We start from the raw sequence: 20,136 nt of genomic DNA, 5'->3' as shown, positions 1-20,136 counted from the left end.
CCCAAAGAACCCACGAAAAAGGCAGAATAGGCAAAGGAAAACGCACTGAAATGTAGAGACCTATTACATTTATTGGACATGAAAACGGGAGGGGGGAGTGGGAGATGTGGGGAAGAGAAGGCGAATGGTGGTGTAACGCCAAGCGGCTTCAAAGCGAGTTTCTAAAATCAGGAATATTTTGCCGATTCACACTCGATTTCCCCTCATGACACGGGACGTTCCTCTTCCTCATCGCTCATAAGCTAGAACGAGCCTTCTCTTTTTTTTTCTTTTGGAAAAATCGGTAACTTTTAAAGCTGAGCCCGGCACCCGCTCTCGGCGGTAACTTCACCGGCTTGTTGGATGAACTAGAATCGTTAGAAGACGCGCGCCGCCTGCAGCTGCTTGGAACCGGCGCGATCCGAACGCCGGCCCGGAGGCTCCTTGGGGGAACTCGCGGGCGTCGGTCCCCCGTGCTCCGCCCGGGGCCACCGCCTGCCCTGGTCCGCTCCGCGCAGGGGCTGAGACCCGGGAGTCGCGCGTCTTGCCCGAGGAAATACCACCCACCCCAGCGTGAGTTCTCCCTTCCCGCCTTGGAACATTTCTGTCCGCTTTTCTATTTACTCCCTCAGCAATGCTAATGTTCCCCCCACCGCCGCCCCGCCGCCCCGCCACATTCTTCAGCCTCCCCCCTGCGCCTGGTACTGACGTCTATCGAGGGTGAAATGATGGAAACTATATTCATGGGCATGATTTCCATTAAATATCAATTAACCTGGGAGCCTCAGCCAGGCGTGCAGTGCTTCAAGGGTAAATGTACATCTCATTTCCACAAGGCCCGCTCGGCTGGAAAAGAACGGCTTAGATTCGCTTTGATAATGCAAGGTATTGGGGTCACCCTTGTGGCCTTTAATCAAATTACTTGGATAGGACCTAACGCAAATGTTCGGTCCGGATCTTCTACACGGCTTGCCCTCGTTCCCTGGGCTGCGCCCGCGTGTCCAAAGGCGCAAAAGCCACAGCCAGCCTCTGAGGGGCTGCTCCAGGGGCCCGGGGAGGGAGTCATTTGCTCCACAGCCTCCTGGGAGTGGCCTCCCTGCCTCCCTCCCCGCCAAGTGTAAGGCTCTGCTGCGCCCCCGCCCTGCCAGCTGTGGCCCGCTTTCCCTCGGCCCCGGGCGCACGGCGAGCCCTTGGCAGTGCGGCTTTATGGGCCCCCTTTAAGGCCGGCGGAGGCATCTCCCAGCCACTGTGAGGCGTCTAGCGTGTGCAGCAGTGTCGCCTCCGCGCGGATCCCTCCGCGCGGTTATCTCGCGTTCATCTCGCTCCCTCTCTGCGCAGTGGTTTGGTGCGAAAATGCCTCGCCGGGGCGCACCGGGGTGGCAGCCTCGGCAGCGGCGGCGAGAGCGGTGGGAGGGGGCTGCGGGGGGGGGCGAGGTGAGAGGTGGCGGCGGGCAGAGGGTGTTTTTTTCCTTTTCCCTCCAGAGCGGGGGTTTGTAAACCGAAGCCAAAGAGTGTCCCCGTGGGCCGGGCGTACTTTTTTTCTTCTCCGGTGCGCTCAGGGCCGCCTGGTGCCTGAGAGGAAACAGTGGAGGCAGCGGGGCAGGTCACCCGGGGCGTCGGCGATTTTATTGAGGCCGAGCCGGCGCGCGCCGGTAGAGGCCGGGCGGGCGGTGGAACGCGGGGGCTGGGTGAGGCCCCGCGACCCGCCAGGGAGGCGGCGCGAGGTAGAGGCGGCGGGCGCGAGAGCGGAGAATGAGCGCCCAGTAGCCGAGTGCCCGCGGCTACCCGGCCTCAGAGGCGACGCGAGGGCGGGCGGGCGGCAGCAGCAACGTAGCCCGGCGGCCCCAGCGGCGCCAGCAGCCGCCCCAGAGGCCCCCGCGGCAGTGCGGTCGTGCTGAGGCGCGTTCCCTGCCTGCTCCGCGCCGCCCGCCCGCCCGGGGCCGCCCTTCCTCGGCCCCCGGCCGCCGCCGCCCCGATGAGCTCGTACTTCGTGAACCCGCTGTACTCCAAGTACAAGGCGGCGGGCGAGGCCATCAATCCCACTTACTACGACTGTCACTTCGCGCCCGAGGTCGGCGGCCGCCACGCCGCCGCCGCCGCCGCCGCCGCCTTGCAGCTCTATGGCAACAGCGCCGCCGGCTTCCCGCACGCGCCCCCGCAGGCGCACGCGCACCCGCACCCGCACCCGTCGCCGCCGCCTGCCGGGCCGGCTTGCGGTGGTGGGGGTGGCCCCGGTCCCGGCCAGGAGTACTTCCACCCCGGAGGGGGCAGCCCGGCCGCAGCCTACCAGGCCGCCCCCCCTCCGCCGCCGCCGCCTCCCCCCTGCGGCGGGATTGCCTGTCACCGGGAGCCCGCGAAGTTTTACGGATACGATAACTTACAGAGACAGCCGATTTTTACGACCCAGCAAGAGGCCGAGCTGGTACAATATCCTGACTGTAAATCGTCCAGTGGTAATATTGGCGAGGACCCAGACCACTTAAATCAGAGCTCGTCTCCTTCTCAAATGTTTCCCTGGATGAGACCACAAGGTTGGGATGCTTTTTTTTTTTTTTTAAGCGGGGAGAGGGGGAGAAATCTGCTTTCATCTCACGTTCTAGCTTTAAAACTCCCTTTTCCTCTCCCTCTCCTTTTCCTTTTTGTGTAGCTTACAGTGACTCTTGTAAGGTAAACTTTTTTTTTTAAGTGGAAACCATGTAAAGATGATGGGGACAGAATAACTGCAAAGACGTTTTCTCTGCCCCTCTTGACTGCCCATCCTATATGTATATCAGACCTAAGGAGAGTTGTGTATATTTCACCCTTTAGACCCGTTCCATAAACCTTCAGCAACCTGCAGATGCACCATTACATTTTTAAAACATTTCTTTTCCTTTTTTTTTTTTCTGTTTGTTTTAATCAGCAGCTCCTGGTAGACGAAGAGGAAGACAAACCTACAGTCGATTCCAAACCCTAGAGCTGGAAAAGGAATTCCTTTTTAACCCTTATCTGACCAGGAAGAGAAGAATCGAGGTTTCCCACGCCTTAGCCCTCACCGAGAGACAGGTAAAAATCTGGTTCCAGAACAGGAGAATGAAATGGAAAAAGGAGAACAACAAGGACAAATTCCCGGTTTCCCGACAGGAGGTGAAGGATGGGGAAACCAAAAAGGAAGCCCAAGAGCTGGAGGAAGACCGAGCCGAAGGCCCGACAAATTAACTTCCACCTTAAAAATTTTACCGCAGATTATTGAAACTAATGATCAGCATATGCTGGTGAACACCACCTATTTTCTTTGTTGGAAAGGACTTTACTTGTATTTCAAGCTACCTTCATGTCACTGCTCTTGAGGTTTCTGCGCTTTGAGAGGGATTTGGGTGTTTAAAAAAAAAGTTTCTAGTGTCGTATAGAAACAGCCCTTGAGCTGTCCTATGTAAGAGTAATTTGATACTGACCTTGTAGCTATATTTTTATAATGGTAGTTTTTAATGGCTGAGCTGGTGATTTTGCCTCAACAACGTAAACTTCCTAATGATTAGCACTAAATAATTGAATATAAAATGCTTTATTAATCAAACAAGTGCACTTGAACATTTTAAATCTTTTCTTTATGGTGAGTAAATTAAAAGAAGTCTATTAATTTTTTTAAAAAAATTATGCCCGCAGAATATTTACTTTATATTATTTGATTAAAATGTATTATTTATATTTTTTCTTTCTACTTTTATAATGAATGGTTCGGGTGCCTTTTGTTTACTCCTAAAAGGTTTCTTTGAGTATTTTGTAAATGTAATATCTCTGGGAAAAAGTCTGGGCCAAATATTCAAAAAGCACATGTTAGCTGAAGAGTGTAATGTGTAGTCCTGGCTCTGAAGCTTCCTTAAACTTGGGGAAAATGTTGGGCCAGTGACAGAAGTTTCAGGACAATGTCAAAGTTGACATTTAATAATTTTTCTATAGTTTATACAAATTATGGCAATTTAATCATCTAGAGTGAATGAATACTTGAAAAGCCAATTATAACATTTTCACTCATACACTTTTTACTTTGGCAAGTCGCCTTGTGGAACGCCTCTCGTTTCTGAACTTGCTTTCGTTTTGAACTGTGCTTGGTATTGCCTGAAATTGCTAGGTTTCTGTGCTGTGGCCGCCGCTGTGATTCCGTTTTTTTTGAGGAGGTGCCATATTTATTTGTATTCCCTTCGCTCTGTTTGCACGCCCATTGTGAGCCAACTTGCTGTGCACGTCTCAGATGTCGGTTGGTACGTCCTCTACTGTTCTCCAGGTTGGCCTTACCTATTTGAAACAATCCTTGAGAGCAAATGCAGAAAAATCCGAGTGTAAACAACCGCTGCAGAACATAGCTAGCTCCTTAATAAAAGAATGAATCTTTTTCTAGAGGTAGTGTCTTTGAGCGCCGTCAATAACCCTTTTCCTGAGTCAGGAACAATTGCCTGGGCTCACGTGAAGGCAACATCCTGCTAAAGCGTCTATTGGATTTTTTAAAAGGGGGGGAGTTATGTGCACCCTTGCTGTAAAAATAAATAAATCAGTACAAGGAGGGGGGCCTCTCTTTCATTCCAGAGAGGGCTGGCTAGGCTATCCCAGCTTCATCTTGCTCTAAATAACCTTGATAAGTTACTTGGAAAGCTTTGAACTTCGCAAAGGACTGGAGTCATAGGTCCAGTGGGGAACAACCCAGAATCCAGGTTACACCACAGCTTATTCCACTGAGCTGGCGCTGATGCTGGGGTTTGGGATCTGTTATTAACAAGATACCCATTTTCTACTTGAGGCTGCTCCTACAGCTGCCATTTTATGAGGGAAGAGGAGGGGGAAGAGGGGTGGGAGGGAAGAAGAGAAATTCAAGTAAACTAACATTTCTCCCCCCAAAAAAGGAAAGCACCTTTATCAGGTAGGCATTGAAGAATTCTCTTCTTTTTCTAGATGCCTGTATATTTTTAAAGAGGTACATTTTAATTTCTAGAGTGGCTTTTATTGCACAGGTAAGAAACTGGAATCCTGTAGTTTTAGGCCTGTATCACCCCCTCAGGCGTTGGTGAGCTGTTTGCCTGCTGTTTCAAGGTCTAGGGAGATGTTGGCACTGGTTCGGCAAGAGGCGAAGCACCACCTGGCTTTCTATCCAGGGAAGAGGCCATGGCTGTGGCATTCGCTGACCTGAGCCAGGAAAGACAATTTTAAATCAAGGGTGGTGCACGAGAGGAGACAGCTGCAAACGTGCGTGCTGCATTTGGAAACATTTTGCTCTGTGTGTTGCCTGAGACTCTGCTGTTGACTGGTTTAGAGCAAGTATACCAAGTGCCTGAAAGCATGCCTAGGGAACAGCCTGGCTGGGGAGAGGGTGGGAGTAAGCTGGCTAGAGACTGGTGCTAGCTTAGCTCCAGCTGCCCTCCATTTAAGGGACTCCTCTATTAGCAAAATTCGCTCTCTGCTACACAACAGTGCTCCCCCAAAATCATTTTTAGAGCCATTGATTTGGGCAAGACTCTCTCTATGGTGTGGGACCTGGTGCATGGATATATGTGGAAATCAGTGAAGGAAGGGAGGTAAAAATGTTCTTATTTCCTCTCCATTTTGTGCTACTCTGAAAGTGTTATACCTTCTGGCCCCATCGGCCCCCTAACCCATGGTAAACTCGTAGCTCATGTACAGAAAAAGGCTGTTGCAATAATTAGTACATTTGAGAGTATTTGTACATTTACAAATTTGGTATTTTTGGTATATATTTGGTGTATTTGTACATATACGTAGATTACTCAGGTGTAGAAAGTGTTGGTAATAAATGTAGCTATATATGCTTCCTTTTGTAGCTAGGAAAAGCGTAGATTTGTCTCCAAATAAAGAGCTTGTGGAATTACAAATCACACACATTCACCACCTTCTTTCTTACAGTGGCTAGAAACCCCCATCACAGTGTTTCATGCAGACAACTCGCAATGACGAGTGCAGGAGATGCCCTTCTAATTGGCTCAAATCTGTAAACATCCGAGGGTTTGCGGCAATAAGCAAACCAACATTTTTGCTGCAGCAATTTGCATAAACCTTCAGAGAACCCTTTGCAAACAGCCAACACTCTGGTGCTCTGGACTGCTTAGAGAGTCTGCTTAGAGAGGTTTGTAAACCATTTACAGAAAAATCGGACCCTCCAATGTTAACACTGGATGAAAAAACCAAGAGTCCGAAGTGATTTAGGTTCTCTGTTTGCGTGGACCAGAAACACACAAAAGAGGGTGTGGGTCTCAGTGGTTCCTAGAGAAAAGTCAGTTCAGGGGCTCCCATTTTGTGAGATTCCACAAAGCCCAGCACATGGCTTACAGGCTGCACAGGGGGGAGAAGTGCAAATATGGCTGCTTTTTCAAAAATGCAGAGTCTTTTCCCAGCCCTCCTTCCCCCAGCTGAAAAGGAGGGTCATAAAGCTCTGCCTTTATCTGGGTAGAGGAAAACTGACAATTGAAGTAATTTCTCAGAATATTTCAGAATTGAACAAGCTCTGTTCAGTTCCACACGTACAGACCAATGTAAAGTGCTCTAGCTTGGGAGGGTCCAACAACGTGCTTGATTTTCCTGTATAATTAAAAATATTGTTTAATTATTCTTCAGTGCAGAAGGTGTTGCTATTTCACGACCAAACCTCTGTCCTCTGCTTCCCCAGTGTTTGCTGAATCCTCGAGCATCTGGTGGTGAACAGGGGAAGAGAGAGAACATTTTAATGGACCCTGGCTGCTGCTATGGTCACCTCCAGCAAAGTTGGAGCCCACTGACTTTTTCTAGAAAGAATATGACTTTTGCTGACACGTGGCAACAGAAGTACTTTAATCAAAAACATCCAAGGTCATCGGAGCTTTTTCAAGGGATACAAATGGCCTGCTCCAGAGGGTGCTGCGTGCTTCCTTCCTGCTTAAGTCCATGTCCACTTAGGTACTTACTGGGTGTGAGGATGTTAATAGAGAACTTTCAAATAGACATCCAATGCAAATATTTATAAACGTATTACTAGAAATCCAAAGACAGTGTCCTTGAAAGGATGGGGGGTGAGAGGTTACCTCTTAACAGGCAGGTTCTAAAGCCTGATGGCCATGCCCATGCATTAATGATGAGGGGAGCCAGCCAAGGACATTTACTTTCAGCTGGGGTTCATTGGGGCAGCTTCCATGAGAAGTGCAAAGGGAATGTGACTCCTGCCTTTGAAGAAGAAGGACTATATTTTTTTCAAGCCTGAAACTGGGGAGTTGCTGTTTTCCTAAACAAATGGAGCCCCTCTCCTCTTCAATGTTGCATTGACCAGGCTTTTCAGTGGACAAACATTTGGGGGGCAAGGGAAGAGGGGCTACAATTAATTCCATAGGAATGAGAATTGCACTTAGGGGAGACTTAAACAAGGGGTTTCAGAGGGAATCCAAAAAGATTGCCTCTCCTCTAACCCAGGACTGTTCAGGAGGATGTTTCTGCTGAGGAAAAGGATAGGCATTGGGAGTTCAAACTATTATTGTGGAGAAGTTGACAAGTACATAAAACCATTTCCAGCCTTTGAGCTGGTTGGCAATTCTCCTACCGCAGAAACTGGAAGAAATGGGAGGGACCCCAACTTATGTAGGAGAGGGTTGGTGGGGGGAGAGCACATTTTCTTGGCCTGCAGAGCCCACGTTTTCTGCGCAAGGTCAGACGGGCTGGCTTGCCTGGAGATGAGAGGGGCAAAAACCGAAAGTGCTTGTCTGCTCTTTCAGAGCGGCCTTTTGGTGAGGTAAGGGGAGGGGAAGCCAAGTGAGGAGAGAGTTGGAGGGGTGGCTGCCAGGATCACCTCCCCAGGCGAGCGCGGGGGGCAGTACACCGCACTCATTCTCCCTGTAGCACAGCGCCCAATGAGAAGTTTCAAGCCAAACCACCAAAAGAAAAAATAAAAGGAAAAGAATTCCTAGAAAAAGGAATCGTGAAGGCAAGAAAGGCAGAGAGAGCAGTGGAGAGGGACATAGAGGAAGAAAGAGGAGAGGAGGGAGGGAGGGAGGAAGGAAGAGGAGGAGGAGGAGGAGGGGGAGGAAGAAGAGGAGAAAAACAGAGAAGAGGGAAGAGGAGAGAGAAAGAGAGGAAAAAACATGGCGCTTGCGAGCTGTATGTGCAAAATCCGCAAGGAATTGCAGTAAATTCCTTTTTGTTTGAAGAAAATTTACAACTTGGTAATAGACCTTTTTATGACCTATTTGCGGTCGTCATTGGCTGCGGCTGGTCATGTGCAGGCTCCGCTCGCCTTCACGGCCTTTTTCCTGATTTCCCAGGCGAATTTCCCCCCGCATTCTGCCTTCCTAGAGCCTCACCCCCTCTTTTTCTAACCTTTGTCTCCGCAGAGGTGGGCTCCAGTCGCCGGCTGCGGGATTGCGGGGTCCGCGGCGGTCTCGGCTCCCGCCCGGCGCCCAACTTGGCCCCGCCGCCCCTTCGCCCCGGCCGCGCCGCTGCCGCCCCCGGAGCCGGTGGGGAACCCGGCGGGCGGGAGAGCCCGGAAGGAATCCGGGGCGCCGAGGCCCCGGCCGGCGCCGACACCGCCTGCCGGGAGCAGCCGGCCTGCTCTGGGTGACCGAGCCGCGCGGTTCCGACGCGGCTCCTTCTCTAACATGAGCGGGTCCCTGCCGCGCAGAGCGCGCGTAGCCCGGCAGCGCCTAGTGGATTACAGCAGCCGCCCCGGCCGACCGCCGCCTCCAGCTCGGCACCTCCGGTAAGAGCCGTCCCCTCCCCGCGCCCCCAGCGCTGCCACCGAGAAGCTCGAGGCGCCCACCCGTTTGGGCAGCTCGGAGATCCCTGCCCGACCCCCTCCCCTTCCCCGGGACCTGGGAGTGGCTGTCTGCGCCCCCTGCCCCAGATCACTCCATCTCGGAGCGGGCGTCCCCTGGGGCCCCGGGTGGGGTCCGGCTGAGCTCAGAAGTCGAAGGGAAGCCCTATTTCCTCTGGAGATTATGGGAGGTGGATAGCGGCATAGATGGAGAGCCCCTCGATCCCCACCCTGGGAAGAGTGTGCAGATGGTTCCTGGATGTGTCAGCTTTGCTGGGGGTCACTAAAGGCACTCTGTAGCATAGAGCAGTGTTTTGCGGTTTGTCTGTGGTCAGAGGTACCTGGGAGGCTAACAGGTGTGTTTTGAGGGTTGGAGCTTGGGGGTGGGGTGGATTCTGTGTATCCAGGATGTGCTTGGTTTGTTAATCTAGGCTTTGATGAGTGATGCTAATTTCTAGGGTTTATGGTTTATTGGGCCTTGTATATGAGATGGAATTTTAAATGTTAACTGCTTCTCTAGTTCTTAGATAATTTTTGTAACAATTCAAGAAAGGTTCCTCACACATCTAATAATCTGTCAGGTGAATTTGGATTCTTCTATGCCACAAAATGGATGCATGTTTTGAGGGGTAGTAGCATCACAAAATCTGGTGCAGGTCTTGGGGAAAAACCAAGAGACATTTCAGAAATTCGAAGCATGTCTAAGTTCAGACATCGCGTGTGTTTCTTATTTGCCGGAGTGGGAAAAGAGTAGATATTTTGCTCTCTAAGTGTACTGTCGTGGTGTGTGTGTGTGTGTTGCCTACGAATGAATATTATATAGCAACATTTCCAACTCTACTTCAAAATTACTGGACCAACATATCTATGAGTCGAAAGAAAATTATTTGCAGAAAAAAATGCTATTTTCTCCCACGGATTTTGAACGGCACTTGAGGATGCAGTTCTCAAATCCTATTGCCTATTCTCTCGTGGACACGTTGTGAAATATTAAAACCTTTGGGACAATCTGCCGCATTGCGCATGAGGTTGACCTGCGCGCGGCGGAGTATCGTTTTTTCAAGCACCCAGAGGAAAACCCTAACATTTTAATGTTCTCCCAAATATTCCAGTGTAACCGTGTTGGCCGTAAAAGCATTTCTGAACAATAAATGACATCTTTGTAGAAAGGTATTTTTAGTAATTAACGACGGAATCATGAGAGTTTCAAAATGGAGGGCCACGATTAGTGGCCAGTTGACGTCTAGCAGAATTGTCGTGGATCACTATGATCACTAACAAATTAGAAACTCTGAGTGATTTTTAAATCTGGAACGTCTGTATTTTGTAAATATTTCTCTATTACGGTACTGCTGAGATCATTCTTTCATATTGGTTTAGAGCATTACCTACTGAAAAGCAGGGCCCTGGTCAGGGGCTCAGAAGGCCCTCCCCTGGCAACTACAGAGCCTAAGGAGCCCCTAGGTTGCCTGAAAGCTCGGTGGGGGTGGGGATGAGTTGTGGCCATGATGGCCAAGCCCTTGTGTTCAGAGCTTCAGTCGCCTTTCCCTGGGTTCGATGGCTGAGCGCGCCCAAGTGACTGAGAACCTGGGCGGGCTGCAGGTCCGATTACGCAGCAGAGGGTGACGTCATGGGCATGTATGGAGGACTAGGGGGCCCTTTGTAAGTCCCGTAGTAGCATTAAGAGCTTTAATGGTCAATTGCATCTAAGGGAATAAATAATCTGCAAATCACATTTGAACGCAGGCCATTTAGTCCAAGAGGAGACTAGTTAACGCTTTTGCCACTGCCAGAAATGCCCCCACTGTCCCCGTTAACCCAATTTTTAAAAAATTAAACGAAATTTAAAAAAAACACTTGGACCCTAGGACCTCACAAGTGGGGGAGTAACTGTTAGCGTTCTTGGGCCGAACCTCTATCCCTTTGTAGATCAGGGAGCCGGTGGCACGTCCGGGCCTTAGTGTCTAAGGTCAGGCAGTGAGCTGGGCTTGCGCTCTCCGGGAGGACCAGAAAAATGCTCGTTGTTATAAATGTGGTCAAGCACCAGGGCTGAAAACCAAACGTATTTTCCTGTCAGATGCTCCTCCAAATAAATATATTTCGCCAGAATTCTGTTTTCCGAGCTCGAGAAGCAGGGGAAGGAACAAAGACAGTATTTCACTCTGGACTGGCAGGCAGCTGTTAGAGGTATTTACGGCCTTGCCGCAGTGCGGCCGCCGGGCAGGGCACGCGGGGGCACCGGAAGCTGGGGAGAAGCCACCAAGAACTCGGAATTCCGATTTAAGTCCAATTTAGGGCCACTTTTCCGGAATTGGTGTGAATAGATACCCTCTTTCCAGGAACTGGTCCCTTAGACTTAATAGTTGTGCAGACTGAGGGAGAAGTTGTGCTCGCTGAACTTAAGGTGGTTTCCCCCCACCCCGCCTTGATTAACGACTTGGGAGAAGGCGTGCACTAGATGTGAAACTGCTGATCCAAACGAAAACCTTGAGAGGGTTCACCGGCAACATGGCGATTTTGTTGGTTTGGCGCAACAGGGCTTGCAGATCAGAAAGGACGTTTGAGGTTTTTAACACAGGTTTTCCTAAAAAAGTATGCTTCCTGCCTCTCTAAGATGGGGCGTCCAAGCGCTTCTGCAGGTAGGCGCAGAAGCAGTGCGCGGTGCCTCACACCGCCCAGCACTGCGCACAGCTACCGCACAGCTCAGTGCCCCGAAGCGCCTGCCTTGCCCGCTTGCCTAGCGTCCGGCGCATGTGCAATGAAATAGCCCAGCCTGGGGATCCAACCAGCAAAGCACGGAAGGGGGGAGGGGGCGAGTGGACTCAGAGCAGGAAGATATAACCCGATCTCTCCAACTCCTCCCTCAGGATTCGCCACTCATCTTTCCTTTATTCCAGCCTTCATTCTAAATATAGTCAAACATCTTGCCCTTGACTACGTTATTTTCAATCATCTTGACTCACCACCCCACCCCAATTTAAATCTGTACTTTAGAAACAGTCTGCAAATGCGAGCTAGTGGCCAAAAGGAAACCAAATCTTCTTTCAAGGTGTTAAAATAAGCACACACACATACATTTTTTAACACCTTAAAAGAAGATATAATATATGTGTGTGTGTGTGTATATATATCTGATCCTTGGGTAAGTGTATAGATTTTCTTCAGCCTGGTGCTTCTGCTTTGGGAAAAGGCCTTTCCTCTTGGCGCCTGTTCAAACCGCCAAACTTCAGGCCAATCCTTCAGCCGGACCATTCCCAGATCTTGTTACGCCAGCGCAGCACGTTCGAGGGCTCTGTGGGGACCACTGGCTCAGCAGAGAGCGGTCAAACAATAAATAAATAAACGGACAAACTGGAGGGCTTTTCCGCCTGGGCTCGCCTAATTAATGGAGGATGCACGCTCCAGGGCCGCGAGCTTGTTGTCAGTGCTGCGGAGGGAGGCGGCCTCAGAGCCCTCTCAACTCCTTCTGACCGCCCCACGGGACCGGAGGACCAGCTCGCAGCCTCTGGCGCGGGAAGACCTCCGCCCGCGCGAAGAAGCCCGGGCCTCGGGTTTCCGGGGCTGGCGCAGTCCCCCTGCTCTGCTGTCTGGGGCCTTGTCCAGGAGGAGGCGCTGTAGGACAAGCGTCCTGTGGGCTACGGAGGCGCGGGAGAGGTCCCGGGCGCCAGCGGGCTTGGGGAGGGGAGGACACGTGACCCCGCCCCTCCGCCCCCGCCCCCGCCTCCGCCAAGTGTTTTCCGCCTGCGAGGAGAGTTGGCTGTGCTGCGCCTACACCCAGGGGCGGCTTCCCGAGCAGAGGCAGCCCAGAGTCCCGGGAGCCAGAAGGCAGGTTCGGGGGTGGCGGGCCACCTCAGTTCCTCTGCCTTCCCGGAGGGGGCGCGATTTCGCGCGCTGGGCTCCTAAGAGCAGGAAGAGTTAGGGTCCGGTGGTGGGGCAAGCTGCGCCCAATCCCAACCAGCACCCTAATTTGGGCTGCTGTTCTTGCCACTTTCCTTTCCCGTAATTCCTGGTACCTAGAACCGGCAGCCTTGAAAAGCCGAGCGTTCAGCCCCTCCTCCCTCAAGCTGACAGGCCTCGCCCTGGCTCACCTAGAGCAAGGCCTGCGTCCTGGGACTCCCTCGGGCCTCCCTCGAGGCTCTGAGATCCAGGGTGAATCCCACTGACTGTGCGGCTTGAGAACAACGCAGATGCTCTTGTCTCCCCTTTTCCACACCACCCATACACTCTTCTTTCCCTATTGCGCCCATTTCAGGCCTTTGGTGGGCTCCATGGCGTATGCATGAGCTGTGACACCCAACTTCAACGACTGGCTAGGATCCAACCCCACTGTCCCTCGTTGCCTACTGGCAGCACAGTCTTTTGCCTCCCTCTTTTCCCTACTTTAGGGCAGTGATTCTTAATGAAGGCCTGCATTCAAACCTCTTGTTTATAATGCAGGTTCCTGTGTTTCATGCCATACTTAACTGAATCAGAATGTCCAGAACCTGCAGTTTGTAAACACTCTCCACCATGGCAGTTAGGATGTACGCTTATGTTTGAGTACTGGTCAAGGGTCTCTCCTGCTTCTTCTATGGTTCTTTGGTCTCCGGAGGCCAAGTTCTCTCTACCATTCAGCAATAGCCATTCCCCTAGGTTTGGGGGCTCCCTCCTTAATTAGGTTTTCTAATGTCACTACCCCATAAGCTGACTAGTTGCTCCCATATAGGGAAGGAGACATTGGTCCCTTGCTAACTTGGAGATTTTTTCAAAGAGGCGAGTAGGTTCTGGGTACAGACCTGCCTTCTTTCACATACTTATCACTTACCTGCTGTGTGACTTTAGGCAAGTAGGGCAAACTCTCTGGGCTTGTTTCCTCATTTAGAAAGTAGGGATAATAAGAGTACCTTCAAATGTTGTTATGAGGATTTTTACTTATGTAGCACTACTATATGCCCAGCACTACTCTAACTACTTTACATACATTAACTCACTGATTAAGCACTTAAAACAGTTTTTTTTGGCACAAGCCAAACATTCAATACCTGTTTCGACCACATATTGAATAACAAGCATTCAATAGGAGTTCCTTATCATCAGTATCCTTTTTCTGTTCAGTAATCAGGCCTAGACTTTTAGAGCTGAAAGAGACTGGTTCACTCACCTAATCCTTGAATTGTACAGAGAAGACAGAACGAGGTTTGGTCACAGGAGAACATGGATCTGGGACTTTTCCTTTTGCTGTAGTGGGCCTCATAGGCCCCGCTCCCTTGGGTCTCAGTGTCTGGCCCCTGCCTACAGGTAGATTTCAGGGCCAAACCTAGGAGGAAAGTGCCCCTAGCTCCTCAGTGGGCAGGTGTCAGGTAGGGGAGGCTTCACACCCACACGGGCACATCTGTGACTCCTACAGAAGGCTCAGGCCTTACCACAGAGCAGGCCCTACTTTCCACCTTCTGGAGTCACCTTCTCCACCACCACCCATCAGTCGCACCCACTAGGCCAAGCATCCTCTTTTACAGCCCCAGGGCAAGTACCCTCTTTTCAGTCTCTTGAAAGCTGGGACATGGTGGGAAAGTAAAAGGCCAGTGAGCAACAGCAAAGGAGGCAAGGAGTGCCCGACTCCCCCTTAATCTGCTTGTGTTCCAAGATCTGGGCTCCAGGACCGTGGCTGAGCCACAGCTCCAAACTTGGGCCACAGTGATGTCAAGGTGTGTCTTAAAGAGGTCTATGCCCCCCAAATCTCCATCAGCCCTTCCCATTTTTTAGATTTATATCTTTTAAAAAGAATTATATGTATACTATTTCAGGCTATAACCCACACATATGCGCGTGCACACACACACACACACACACACACACACACACACACACACACACCCCACAACCAGGTTCTATGCCTTAGCCCTGGCCTCCATGACTTCTGAATATAGACTTTTCCTAAGAGGGCCTCCGCAGCCCTTGGTCAAGCTGCTTCTCTTGGCTTAACCAGGAGTCCACCTGGGTCAGATTTTCTGTCCAAACCCACCTAGTCTCTTCTGCTATCAACCATGTCGGGCAGAGTTTGGCCCATGAAACCGGGCAGTGCTGTAGCCACCCAGCCACCCCCATCTCCTGTGCCATCTAACCTCTATTCTTGGTTCTCAAAGGACTTAGGTGACCCCCCAGATCCTGCTTTTCTTGGGACTGCTGGAGCCTTTTCCAACCTCTGGCCCTGCCATCAGAGAGCCTGCCCCAGAGGCTGTTCTTTTGGATGCCACATCTCAATGTTAGAGTCGTTCCCTCTGGGGTCACCTCTCCTTCCCAGAGGACACCAAAGCAGAGCTCCAATGAGCAGACTCCATTTAGGGGGGAGGGGTGGGAGTAGCAGGAGAAGTGGTCCTCTTTCAGTGATGGGATATAATGCCAGGAATATGGAATTATATTTCTCTCCTGCTTGGGACTCCCTGTTCAGCCCTTTTCTGGCTCTACCGCCAGCCTGTGTCCCTAAGTGCCAGGCCTGGCAGTCTTTCTTTATCTGCCCCCAGCCTAGGGGGTTCATCCAAAGTCCCATCCCCACCTATCCTGGTTGTGCAGACAGTTTAAGGGAAGAGTTCAGTACCACTTCTGGGCAAGAGGCCTCGTGAAAATCAAGGTCAGGATATTCTTTCCTGGGCCACATAGCAAGGGCCCTTAGGGTGGGCAGAGAGTGGACCTCAATACATTTGGAGTGCAGCTGATGCCTCTTGGGGCCCCTTCAGTCTCTCTTCCTTCCTGGGAGCAGCTCTGGCATCTGAGTTCCTTCAGGGAACCCTAGCTCATGGAAGGTGTCTGAGCAGGAATTCCCAGGACTGGCTTTTTCCAGCCCAGTGGGGAAGGACAGTGTCCAGAGTCTCAATTTACCCAGAAACCAAATTCCTTATAGGTTTTTAAGAAGGCCCCCACCCCACCTCTTCTCCCCGACCTCTTCTTCAGGACTGTTACCACCACCATTGAAAGTCCTTGGAAAAACCCCAACAAATTGGCCCAAAGTAGTCTGCTGTTCTCCCTGGTGCTTAGCCTTCTTACTAGATAGAGTTTGCTCTTCCCCATCTGCACTCTGTCATTCATCTACAGAAGCCCAGCATTGAGGGCAGGGGCCAAGGAAGATTGGAGGAAGGTAGACACTCTCTCCTTTAATCATGTCGCTTGGCTGTCCTAAGACTAGAAAGTAATTGAAGTTGTCTGCCTCAGTGTCTTCCTTTCTTTTCTCCTTTTCCCCTACGCATAGCTAGTTACTTTGCTGTTATTATCTAAATGTACAGAGTAGGCTATATGATTTTATTCTTCTTACGAAAGCCATAGTGAATACTGCAGGCAAGTCCCAGTTACCATTCTTTATCACCATTCATTCAAAAAATATCTACTGAGCCCTGAGTAGGTGTCAAACATTGTTTCAAACACCATCTCCTCAGCCTGGTCTTCTCTTTACATGGCCCCTCCCCCATAAAAAGCTCATAACAATTGCCTAGAATGTCATAGGTCCTTTGATTCATTCTCTTTTATTAACTTAAGGAAAAATAAAGAAGGCTTTTCCCAACCCCTCAAACTTTTGTTATTTTTTACAGTGGATTAACGAAGGCTTGTTTTGAAGCTGCTCACTTAGTGCTAATAGAGTCAGAAAACACTTTTTTAAAGGATTGATCTTTACTCATATTTTAAAAACAGATTCTACCAACTGTAAAAGAGAAAGGTACTCCTAAGTGGCTAATGGGGGGGGGGAGGGAAGAAAGAGATGCCATACATCTAATAGCCCCCTGCCTTCTAGCCAGTGAAAGTGAAATCAAGAAATGGCTTTAGAAATGCACGGAGAATGGGTGGAAATTAGGATGCAAAGAGATTTTTGTGGAAAGGAGTCTCTTTCGTGGGCTTGATGGGTTTGCTGATGAGAACTTTTACCACTGAATTTGATTTAGAAATCATATACGTATATGTGCTCTACAAAGCTACACAGAACACCCATTCTTTTAATCGGAATAGTCAAAATCATACGTTTTCACACTGTTTGGTAGCAACTCTGGCAGGCTATGGAAGGATGTTGGTTGTCAATTCTCTTTTCACTCACTCCCCTTGGTGGGAGCTGGGGGCGTCTTCCCCACCCCCACCTACCCCAGGCATAGAGTGGCACATTCTACTCCATGGATCAGCGCTGGGCCCAAGCTCCTTCTCTTGACTTTCGCAGCAGGAGAGCCCGCTGCCTCCCCCTCTCTTAGGCTCTCCCTCTGGTGGTGGTGGAAGGGTAAGGGGGCGGGGAGAGAGGATCCCACCCAGATTTGGACCCCCAAGCCCTGTGGTTGGGACACTATGGGACTGGGGACATCTGACTTCCTGGATTTGGGTTCCTTGAGAGCCTCACGTACTTCCTCACACCCTGTCCCCTTCACACCAGGGCTGTTTTATTGTTTTATAACCTTCTTTAGAGCTTCAGTCGTCAAAGATGCCGATGGGGCTATTCTCCACTTTCTCACTTTACCAAACCCCAAGTCTTGCTGTTTTAAGCAGTTTGGTCACTTGCAAAGGCTTCCCTTCCAGATCTAAGCAAATTATAGAAACCTCTAGGCATGTGGCTACCTTCAACTTTTGCTGAGCTCATTCGCAACAATACAGAGCCAAGTGTTAACTCCAGCTACCCCCCCACCCCCAAGCCCACCCAGCGTCTTCCCAACCACCCTTTACTTATTGAAGCTAAAACAAAATCTCAAATAACTTCTGGTGTAAGCAAGTAAGAAGCGGCCTTTGGCTTTCCTCTTTATTTACCACATCCAAAGCTAAAAAATGATTGAAATAAAGGAGTTGATGGTACTCACAGCGGATGCAGCCAAAGAATCATAAGACATGCCCATCAACCAGCCTTTTCCAAATAGCACTATCTCCCAGTCTCAATAGACATCCCTGAAAAGATGCTATTTGAAAAGCCTGGGGTATTGATATGAATATGACTCCCCCCTTGCATCCTAGATATTTGGAACTATTTAAATGTGAGGGAACAGTTGCAGTGAACCTTTATTTAGTGAATAAAAGTTTAAAGCGGAAGGTTATTTATGGTTCTGCCAGAGGTGGAACCTGAGTGGCTATTTACGAGCACGTGATCCCAATAAACTTTGTTTTATGGCTTGAGAGTTGACAAGCCAAAATATAATTCCCACCATAAATTAGGTTAAGAGCATACAAGTGCAGATGCTTGGTTCCTGAAGCAGCAATAGAAAAGTGAGAGGCTCCAGCTAGCGCCGGGCTCAGGAGACAGGTCTGCTCCCAGCTCCCCTGCCCACTAGGAGAGAAAACCAGTAAGTCACTTATTACTTTTTCCAGGACAACTCCAGGGGTGGGGGATTTCTCTGCCCCATCTTTTCCACCTGGTGTGGGGAGAAGTTCCCTGGAAGTTAATTTTAATTTTAGCTTAAACCTAAATCAAGAAATAGAATGGGAATCCTGGTTTTCTCCTCTCCCTTCTAGACATAGAAAGTTAGGAATTGAGGGCTCCCACCTCACAAGAGGGACTTTCTGTCTCTCTCCTCCTCATAATGGGGCATCTGCTTCTGAAGTGGAATAAAACGGGTAGTCTAGGTGGACAGAGAGAAAGGATAAGGATGGAGATGGCTCTGCCTTTGTGATTTCTCAGAGAAGACTGCCATCCCAGAATAAAACTAGAGGAGACTGAAAACTTAAAGCTGGACACCAGCCCCTGTGAGGATCACTGCTTTGTAAGATTGCTTTGTGGGTCCTCCAGCAAAAATGCTGAGGAAATGATGTCATATCCATAGAGCTGGATAACAGTCTAAAGCATTGCCATTTACCTTTAAACTCATCGGTTTTCCTCTTCCTTGGTTATCATTTGGGTCCTCATTTCCCTTGGAAATTGCTCTTTGTTTTGAATTAGAGCAGAAGTAGGAAGGCAAGACCCAGCCTTGCCTGGTCCTTCTTTGGGAAGGAAAAGACAGTTTTAGGGGAGCGCTGGTTGGGGCTGGGGAATTTGAAACCAATCTGAAATTGGAAAAGGGGTCTGAATTGCTCCTAGCGCGAGACAGACGGGGAGCTGGGGCAGGGGACAGATGCAGCGGCTAACCCCCTCCCCAGTGGACCTGCGCCCACCCCGCCGATTGTGCAGAAGAAAACACACAAAGGCCCGTTTTCTCCTCGCTTCCCGTTTTCCCACCGGGGAAACCCTGTTACAGACAGCCTGAGTCGGGCCAAGCAAAAAGTAAGGTTTTGCTCAAGGGGTGCATAGAGTGAGGGAGGTGATGGGGGCCATACTCTCCTACCTCGTGGGTCTGCCCTTGAGCACTGCAGTCTCCCGCTCCGCGCTCGGAGAACTTGGCGCAGTTCCTGGGGGCGGGCACCCGAAGCAGGAGGGAGGTCTGGGTATTGGCGGGGTGTCTGGGCCTTGTCATTTTTCTGTGTATCATCTATCTTTATTACCCTGTGGAATTTAAGTGACCCCCGTTTTCATTGCAACAGGTTCGGGACCGTGAGAAACCGCCGCTGTAAGTACCTTCCCGTTTCTTCCGAATCGCGAAGGGGCGGTATTGATAACTGGGGTGGTAGGGGCGAAGGGCCGCGCCAGGGGAGTGGGCGGGTGGAAGAGCAGCCCTGCCTCCCCAGGCCTGGCTGTGAGAGGGGAGCTCGAGTTGGAGGTGGAGGATCTAAGTTGGACTCCTGGAAAGATTTTCTGGGGCCTGGTTTACAGTCACCTAAGTAAGGGAACGGGCTGCGGCCTCTTGGGCTGAGGCCCTTGTCTCCTTGGGCCTCCCTGGACCTTCCCGGCCTTCCCAGGCCTCCCCAGCTCGCACAGGTGCAGCTCCGCCGCAGCGAACGCGTCTGTGAAGAGCTTGCAGCTAATTAGCAGCCCGCCCTATTAACAAGTCGCGGCGAGAATCGCTTTCTGCTCGAATCAACCTGCTGAACACCCAAGCAACGCGATCCCCCTTTGCCGCCCAGCCCAGCTCAACCCGGTCCAGCCTGGCCCAACCTTCTCTAGTTTTTTTATAAAAAGAAGAAAGAAAACAAACAAACAAACAAAAAACCGCAACCCTCTGTGGCTGCGGATGTGTGGGGTTGGCCGGGTTCCGGGAAGGGCTGCGAATTCTGAGCTTTACGTGGAAGTCCCTCCTCCCCCCTCCCTAGGCCCCAGCCCCAGCCGGGGCGGTTTGGGCCCTGGGTTGGGGAACTCCGGCCGAGCGAGGAGGGAGGGATACGGCCCTTCTAGTTCACCTCTGCTTCTCTGTAACTGCAATTTGAGGATTTCTGCGCCAGAGCCGCTAGCGTTGCAGGCAGACGTGGCCGGGGGAGGGGTGCGGGGGGGGCAGAGATTCTTGGGGTCTTGGGCTTGGAAGTTTGGATCTTTCTGAGTTGCATATGCCGCCGAAGACAGGTACATTTCTGAGGAAGCCTGTGAAATCTCCAGGAAGGCT

The 20,136-nt window shown here is 50.7% G+C and overlaps 1 protein-coding gene and 1 long non-coding RNA gene across 3 annotated transcripts; one reads left to right on the top strand and one right to left on the bottom strand.

The window, feature by feature from the left end:
* Positions 1-697: 697 nt before the first annotated feature.
* HOXD8 (homeobox D8) lies at positions 698-4,356 on the top strand. 2 transcript variants are annotated; one of them, XM_082397761.1, is made up of 2 exons: positions 698-2,510; positions 2,885-4,356. In XM_082397761.1, the coding sequence occupies exons 1-2, from the start codon at positions 1,955-1,957 to the stop codon at positions 3,175-3,177; spliced, it is 849 nt and encodes a 282-aa protein (XP_082253887.1). In that variant the 5' UTR covers positions 698-1,954; the 3' UTR covers positions 3,178-4,356. The 2 variants fall into 2 exon arrangements, with proteins under 2 accessions (XP_082253887.1, XP_082253886.1); XM_082397760.1 differs by having other exon boundaries at positions 711-2,510; positions 2,882-4,356.
* Positions 3,881-8,444, bottom strand: LOC309631415. Its single transcript, XR_014246255.1, has 2 exons — positions 8,305-8,444; positions 3,881-6,653 (listed from the first exon to the last, which is right to left on the bottom strand). It is a non-coding gene; the product is annotated as an uncharacterized lncRNA (long non-coding RNA).
* Positions 8,445-20,136: the final 11,692 nt, after the last annotated feature.

This window comes from Balaenoptera borealis, assembly GCF_965194805.1.
Source record: "Balaenoptera borealis genome assembly, chromosome: 6".
Lineage (NCBI taxonomy): Eukaryota > Metazoa > Chordata > Mammalia > Artiodactyla > Balaenopteridae > Balaenoptera > Balaenoptera borealis.
This window is presented reverse-complemented; position numbering and strand designations above follow the sequence as displayed.